Source organism: Polyodon spathula, chromosome 2 (genome assembly GCF_017654505.1).
Source record: "Polyodon spathula isolate WHYD16114869_AA chromosome 2, ASM1765450v1, whole genome shotgun sequence".
NCBI classification, from domain to species: Eukaryota; Metazoa; Chordata; class Actinopteri; order Acipenseriformes; family Polyodontidae; genus Polyodon; species Polyodon spathula.
The window spans coordinates 101,682,947-101,691,513 of record NC_054535.1 but is presented as its reverse complement, the minus strand read 5'-3'; the positions used below and the strand labels follow the sequence as shown (position 1 = coordinate 101,691,513).

Below are 8,567 nucleotides of genomic sequence, written 5' to 3'. Positions count from 1 at the left end.
AACACACAAAAAAGGCTTTCACACAGTGTATATATATTTTATTACGATTGAGCACACCTTCTATCAGGCTCCTTCTTACAGCAGCAGCCCTGAGTAAATCGGCTGCTTTTTTTAAATACCCTGCACCTGGCTCTAATTCCAGGGAGGGACCGTGAACTGGCAACCCCACCGGGATGACTGGGGTGACTGCCAGGGAACAGGCGGCTGCATCAGTGGGCAGAGGTCTTCACTTGGGGACCAGTTTGAATGAACTGTCGAAAATGTGTGTGTGTGTGTGTGTGTGTGTGTGTGTGTGTCACACACTTTGATTGACCAGATTCCAAATTGACCAGAACAGCAAATCCCTGTTTGGGGCTGGGGTTCATGCCAAAATAATAAAAGGTTCCTACTCTCTCACTCTCCCTCGCTCCTGCTATCTTCTTTCCCTTACATTCACTCTCCTTTCTTCTCATGCACTTTCATTCTCTACTCCAGACTGGTTCTAGGGTCTTTCACTGCTTCACAGCTACAGGCTTTCTCTCATGCCTCTCTTTCTGTCCCACACAGTCGCTCAACAACCACTCTCTTCAATGCTTGCGCACATTCTTCTGCTCAAGGCTCGCCAACCCCCCCCCCCCACTTACAGCCTTGGGGAGGGCCACCCCTACATTCACTCTCCTTTGACAGAGGTGTGTGTGGCCCAAACATGGGTCTCTGACCCAGAGTTCAAATCTCAGAGGCTACCTTCTATCGAGGCCTGACTTGTAGTGCTTTCTTACACCTTCAGAGTATAGTTCAACCCTTTGTTTTGTTGCAGCTAATTATGCATTTAGTTATAAGGCCCCCAAATGGTGGCGCTCAATGCCCTTCTTTATTAGAGGTGCTGCTTCGGTCAAGATTAAAGATTTTTACAGGTTAGCATTTTTAACCTGACTACAGATATAGTGTTTTATCTATCATTCTTATTCCTGGTTCCTCAAATGGCTTTATTTAGATTTTTTTTTTTTAATTGTTATTATTTATTGATGTTATTATTGTTAGAATTATTTATTGTTATTTTATCATCTTTACTACTTCTTGATACCGCAGACCTCTTTCTGTTTGAGCCCACATGTGAAGCATGTTGACATACTGTGGTATGAAAGGCGCTATATTAATAAATTAATTATTAATTAATAATTCTGTTTGTCTTCCCACTCAGCATGGCCTGAGTCAAGGCTGTGCATGCGGTACTCAGTACATCGCTGTGCAGCTATCAGCGTTCATTCAGGTTGCCAAAGGGCTTTTCACATGTAAACTATAAGAGTTAAAGAAACAACCAGTTCTATGTTTCAGTAATGACAGATGGCTGATTGATGGCTGTTTTTATTTTTCTCGCTTGTTAGGGTTAATCTTGTGAACCTTGTGTCTGCTTCAACATGTATCATAACCAGTATGTCAGGTTCAGATGTACAAAGCCTGTTCTAGAATGGAGGAGGTTAAAAGCATCCCACAATGGGTTCACTCATTGAGGAATTCTCATGTGGTGCAGGGGATTTAAAATTTATTTTTTGATTTTCAAAAGAAAAAAAACATGGAGCGACACGCAGATGAATATGGCGCCTCCACATTTATCATACTTTGAATACTGTAACACGACTGCACCTCATTAAGGTTTGTTGCCCCTTTAAAAGCAGGACCCAGAAATGGAAGTTTATCAGCGCTGAAGCACTATTTTTAATACACACAAAAAAAAAAAAACACCTAGCTCTTAATAGCACTAACTACACACAAACTATAAAACAGGACAGCTAGGCCGTTTACCTGTTACTCAAACTAACACACAAAAAAGGCTTTCACACAGTGTATATATATTTTATTACGATTGAGCACACCTTCTATCAGGCTCCTTCTTACAGCAGCAGCCCTGAGTAAATTGGCTGCTTTTTTTAAATACCCTGCACCTGGCTCTAATTCCAGGGAGGGACCGTGAACTGGCAACCCCACCGGGATGACTGGGGTGACTGCCAGGGAACAGGCGGCTGCATCAGCGGGCAGAGGTCTTCACTTGGGGACCAGCGCAGCGATGTCCGATCACCCAGGGGGAGCGAAGCAGTGAACAGGGGGAGCACAAGTGACGTCTGGCAGCAGCCTAGCGACATATGAGTGCTCGGGAAGAGTAGAGTAGGGAACAAAGGGCAGAGCTGTGGCCGATGGTGCAGACTCTTGGCCTCCAGGTCTAGGCAGACAGGCAGGGTGTCCAGGAGCAAGGTAACACCAGCAGTAGCGCCAGACTATCGCAAGGGTGGTGGTTGGGGCTGTGGTGGAGGTTGGCTCTTCACCTCCTCCCCCCTTGTTTGTTGCTTCTCCCTCAGGCGCTGGAGACAGCTGGGTTTTTCGTGCCTGCTCCAATTTATGGAGCAGCAGCTCCAGCTCGGTCGGCTCCGGTAATCCTTGTTCCTGCCTCCACTTCTTATTCTGATCCACTTGAGCAGCGGTGTTCATATTGATCTTGGCGATCAATTCCTCTAAACTTTCCGTTTCACTAGGTCGTAGGGGGGCCCACACCCGCTGTAACCATATGTAACATGACTGCACCTCACCACGGTTCGTTGTCCCTTTAAAAGCAGGACCCAGGACACAGACTTTGAAGTTTATCAGCGCGAACGTGCTATTTTTAATACACACAAAAACAAAACAAACAAAACAAACACCTAGCTCGTACAAACACTAACTATAAACGATCAGGAACCTAAACTATAAAACAGGACAACTAAGCTGTTTACCTGTTACCCAAACTAACAAAACAACTTTCACACAGTACCCTTTTTAATTTTAAATTTTATTTATTTATTTTTAACGATTGAGCACACCGTCAATCAGGCTCCTTCACACAGCAGCAGCCCTAAGCAAACAAGCTGCTTTTTTTAAATACCCTGCACCTGTCTCTAATTTACAATAATCACCAGGTGCAGGGGATAATTAATAATAAAACAATTAACACAAATATAATTAAATTAAACCAATGAGCATTTGCACTTTTTTTTTCAGCAGGGAAGAAATTAACCCTCTCCCTGCTCACAATACATTTGACTAAATACATTATTGAGCAGACAGATCTCAAGCTTTAAGTAACACTCGAAAGTGCAATGCCTGACTCCACTCCCAGCCTGGATAATAAGCACAAATAAACACCAGGAGTCCAAGCAAGGGGTTTCAGGCTCACTTCTTGTAATTGCTCGATTCATGTTGTGCGCAGCATTTCATGAACGTGTCTTTATCTAACATATATCCTTCTCTATCTAAAATGCAGCAAGGGAGGAGTCCTTGTCCAGCAGCTCAGGGCTAACACAGACCTGCAGGGACTTGTTGCTGCTGCTTTCTACCTCGTTTGGGATCAAATACTGTACATTGTCAGCCACGCCTACTGTACATTCATATAGACCATGGCATAGTATGAGGAATGTAAAAAACACTCTTTAAAAAATCAAACTACCTGGAGCCTTAGGGGCCCTACACACACACACACACACACACACACACACAAATGTATCATCGCGATTAATAAAATAAAACAGCCAGAGATGCATTTATTTAGGATTTTTTAAGTTAACAACTAGCTTACAGACTATAAACATGTGGAACAAATCCTGTGTTTTTTTTTTGTTAATGGATAGCTTACAAACTGTATCTCATTTGCTAAACATTACTACAGTCACATCTTTAAAACTGTATTTAAATAAACTGAACCCCATTTCAATGATACGATCGACTGCTGTAACCAATTCATGTTACAGTGCTATAGAATCTAAGATGAATGGCATTTCTGATTACAAGACTGCCTGCCAGTCGTGGTTTCTGTAGTTAGCTGATAAAATGGCATTGAATGCATTGCTGGATTTAGGACATCCCAAAGCAAAAATATGCATCATATATTGACCTTAAATTGTGCACATCTGATTAAAGGAATGGTTATGAACAGCAAAGAATATTAAAACATGGCGATGTAACCCATGATACAGGACTATGAATTATTCAAATTAACCAAATGCATTATATAAAATTACTGGGCACAGCATGGAACACTTCTGGGATTACAGTGACACGGTCTGTGTAGGTAAAAAACGGAGCGCCTCTGTCTTTTTTAGCTGCGACTCCAATGCAATAGGTGGGTCCAGTATTTTACTGGAACGATGTACAGTAAGCAGCCCGCTGTGCCGTGGCAGCTCATTTCGAGTGAAGGAATGCGAGATCATAGTGCTCGACTTGTTTCTAAAGTGTGTGGGTTCGAGTTCCTTGCTCCACCGGTTTACCCCTGACAAGTTAGTGCTTATAAATGCATTAAAAAAAAAAAAAAACCTGAGTCATAATTTAAAAGAGGGAGGGGCATTTTTTTTTGACTGGTGGCAGATATATATATATATATAAATTAGCTAGAAACTTTTCATACAGCCATTTACAAGTCAACCGCCGTTCTTGTGTATCCGAGCTAGCAGGAGCAGCAACAATGCCAAATAAAAGCAGAAAAAAGTCTAAGGGGGTAAGTTTAAACTACTAACTCTTTTTTTGTTGTTTTAAAATTCAGAATGCTGCTTGTATGATTTTGCAGGCCACCATTTTATTTTATTTTTGCTGAAGGAGAACTCGCCTTCGCAGTGGTCTCGAGCAGAGATTGCACGGGTAAACAGAACGTGCATAACTTCACCAATACGTTAAGGGCGTGTTAATAATACCACATTATAGGCTATTACTACAAAATCAGCGCTTAATGTGAACCCCTCTCGGAGGTGTTTCCCAATATAAATAGTACCGTTTAATAACAGTAAATTAACGTGCTTATGTCACCTCCGTGAACAAAAAAAAAAAAAAAAAGTTAGATAATTGCTTTTTTTTTCTCAACTGTATTATCTTTCTTTTGAAACACGCGTAAGGTTGTAACCAAGTGACATGAAAATTATTAGTTTGGATGTTGGGAGTGGCATTTTGACTAACTTCAAGGTACAATATTAAAAACAACTTGCTCACTAAGAATGGGCAGAGAAATGTGCCTGACATCATCAGGAAAATACACCCATTTGGCACTGCGAGCCTGTCCACTTCTGCATGCAGTGTTACTGTATTACACAGATGAAATAGTGAGCATCAGGAACTCCTGCTGTGTCATTTTTTTTTTTTACCTTCTGTGCGGTAACAGGAACTTCCAAACCTACCCGAGCAAAAATGGCTTATGGAAGGTATTGGGTAGTCAGAGTAAGTACAATAAACTACTAGTGTCAACTGCTGAGAGTAGTTTCAGGGAAACGAAGTGCAGGCACTACAGCAGGTCAGGTCAGGAATGCTGTTGGGAAGGTGTGCCGGTGAGAGTCGGGTTGGGAGTTTTGAATGTTGAACGCCCGGCAGATAGATAAGCCTTAAGCTTTATTGGAACTAGACTTGAGAGAGTTTTTTTTTTTTTTTTTCGTGTGTGCACATTTTGCTATTTGACATGCCTCTTCCTCGATTAAGAGTATAGGCTGCGAACAACCAATCTTCAAGTGAACGCACACCTTTTATACATGCCCCCAGTTTTGATAATAATAAATGCTTTCACTTGCATTGTATTATTAATGTAGAACATATGAAAACAAATCTAACTTAGTTTTAGCTGTTCAAATTAAACTTAGCTTGAATACATTAATATATATAGTATATGGCCTATATATATATATATATATATATATATATATATATATATATATATATATATATATATATGATATATCTTATGTTATAATTTAGACCCCTATTTTTCATTGCATTCAGCAATATACAGTTGACTGTACAGTAGGCAATAATTAAGAAGATTGCCAAAGTCCAGTTTGGTTAGTCAATGCTGTTAGTTATATTGTTTGGCAAACAGTGGGCGCTTGTTTTAATGGTACAGTACTGTTTCATATAGTCTTGTTTGATTGGTAAAGCCTAAATTGTAAAGCTCTTTATTTTAATATAATCCGGTTCTCTGTATCCCTCTCTGCTACAGTGTTTAATTAAGATAGCTGATTGAGGCAATTATGATATCACTTGGGCATTGACTTGTGTTAAGTAATACAAGCCAAAGAGCATTATAGAGTTTCCACTGGGGCAGTGGTAGTTGAGGTGAGGTCTTTTTTTGCTTGCTATGTGAACTGTACAATGAATGGAGACAGAGAGCATGTCAGTGTCAGGTTAGCATTAGGGTAGTTTGTCCTAAATCAATGATGGTTTTATTCTTTTCAGTAAACCTCAGGTAATGAATGAACTGGAGGTGGGAAATGGACACGGCATATTGAAAAGGTAGTGCTGGACCAAATGGGCAATTCTTATGCCTAACATCTGTGTTTCTTATGTGAAACAGCATCAAAAACAGCATGTTCATTTAGTAATAGTGCCTCTCAATGGAGGCTCTACTGTGTGGTCACGAGGGCGCTAACGAAGGCGACGGTGCCAACAAAAGTGAAGGTCAACTGCCACACGATAGAGGCTTCATCGAGAGGGCACTGTCACTCTTAGAAAAATATTGTCTAATTGTTTTACAAACCTTATTAAACAAATCCTTTTTTTATGTGTTGGAGCAGCTTATAGTTTATCTGAATGGAACAATATTACTGACTTGTCCGTGCCACAGTTTATTGTTGTCAAAGATGCTGAATCCCAGTCGTTAGGTGGATAATAAAATAGATTTCGCCCACTTGTGTCTTTATTTAGTATTTGCTGTCCATAGATGTGAACCGAAAAAGTAAACATGAAAAAGCCATCAGTTCTTGCTGTTCCTTGCCCTTTCTATTACAATCGGTTTAGTCCGCTCAGAAAATATCAAGCTCATTTATTGGCTGCCTCATTGACCTCCTGTGTGTCTTTTTTCACTAGTAGCAGGTGCCTCGGTGCTTCACTGAACATTTCCACATGGGTGCCCCTCCCTGCCCCACCTTACACACATAATGACTGAACTCATATCAGTGAAACTGGGCTAATTCATAATAGGCGAGGCAGAACATGGTGCTTGAAGGAGAGGATTGAAAGTGATTCTGAATCATACCTTTGCACATGTTATCTCACATTTACTGACATTGCCTTGCGTTCACCATTATCACCACACTTTTACCATTTACCAAGGTTTACTACACTTTACTGCACCTGCACCATTGTAACTGCACCTACCTCAGTGCAGTATGCAGGTTGTCAGATTTTGATTCTAGAATCTAGATTGTTTCAGTGACAGTTTGTATACATCGTCTTGTTACGTGCTGGCAATAATTGAGATACTAATACTTTGTTTTCATTTGAAATGGCTTCTTTCTAGATTGGGATTCTAACTGTGAGTCTTTAGCTACAATGCACAAAAGAGTCAAAAGAGCACTTTGCACACAGTGTTTGCAGCAGTATATCTGGAAACACAACCTTCGTAGCAGAGACTTCACATAGCAGAGGACTCTCATAACTTAAAGGGTACATAAATACCTTTTTATTTTATTGTGACATGTTCCCATGATTTGCTACAACTGTTTATGTAAGGTGTGCGTATTGTGAATTTGTTGATTTGTTGTACCTACAGTACATCTGTACAGTACTGTAACCCTGAATTTGTTGATCGAAACTGGTGGCCAGGGTTACAGTACTGTACACATGTACTGTAGTTTCAAGCAGGGTTACAGTATATGGATGGATCAGTTCTGCTATATACTGTAGGTCCAGGCAGGGTTATAGTATATGGATGGATCAGTTCTGCTATGTACTGTCGGTCCAGGCAGGGTTACAGTATATGGATGGATCAGTTCTGCTATGTACTGTAGGTCCAGGCAGGGTTACAGTATATGGATGGATAAGTGATGTGGAAACTAATCAGAAGTCAATGCAGGCATAATGAAACCGGTGTGATATGTTCAGTACCAGTCTGAATTTATGCCGCTGCATTTTTAACAAGTTGTAGCTTGTTCACTAGTCATGCAGGTAACCCAGCTAATAGAACATTACAGTGATTAATGTGTGAAGAGAGAATTGCATGTACCAGACCCTCAACATCTTGGAAAGAAAGGTATTTACGAACTCTAGCAATGTTTCACAGGTGTTAGTAATGTGTAAGGAGAGAAATGCATGTACAAGACCCTCAACATCTTGTAAAGAAAGGTGTTTACGAACTCTAGCAATGTTTCACAGGTGTTAGTAATGTGTGAAGAGGGAATTGCATGTACCAGACCCTCAACATCTTGTAAAGAAAGGTATTTACGAACTCTAGCAATGTTTCACAGGTGTTAGTAATGTGTGAAGAGAGAATTGCATGTACCACACCCTCAACATCTTGTAAAGAAAGGTATTTACGAACTCTAGCAATGTTTCACAGGTGTTAGTAATGTGTGAAGAGAGAATTGCATGTACCACACCCTCAACATCTTGTAAAGAAAGGTATTTACGAATTCTAGCAATGTTTCACAGGTGTTAGTAATGTGTGAAGAGAGAATTGCATGTACCACACCCTCAACATCTTGTAAAGAAAGGTATTTACGAACTCTAGCAATGTTTCGTACGTGTACGCTGATTAGACCACAGAAGAAACATGAGCTTCAAAACTAAGACCAGCATCCAGTACTGCCCCA

The 8,567-nt window shown here is 40.5% G+C and overlaps 1 protein-coding gene across 14 annotated transcripts in view; it reads left to right on the top strand.

The window, feature by feature from the left end:
* The first annotated feature begins 4,391 nt into the window (after nucleotides 1-4,391).
* Nucleotides 4,392-8,567, top strand: part of LOC121305674 (calpastatin-like) — a 99,112-nt gene continuing 94,936 nt past the window's right edge. For 11 of the 14 annotated variants that reach the window (XM_041237434.1, XM_041237398.1, XM_041237458.1 and 8 more), the window contains exon 1: nucleotides 4,392-4,498. In XM_041237434.1, the coding sequence (XP_041093368.1) occupies nucleotides 4,466-4,498 (33 nt within the window). In that variant the 5' untranslated portion in view covers nucleotides 4,392-4,465. Of the gene's footprint in view, nucleotides 4,499-5,135; nucleotides 5,209-8,567 lie in introns of those variants that run through there. The other 3 variants (XM_041237389.1, XM_041237376.1, XM_041237408.1) reach the window with 3 other exon arrangements.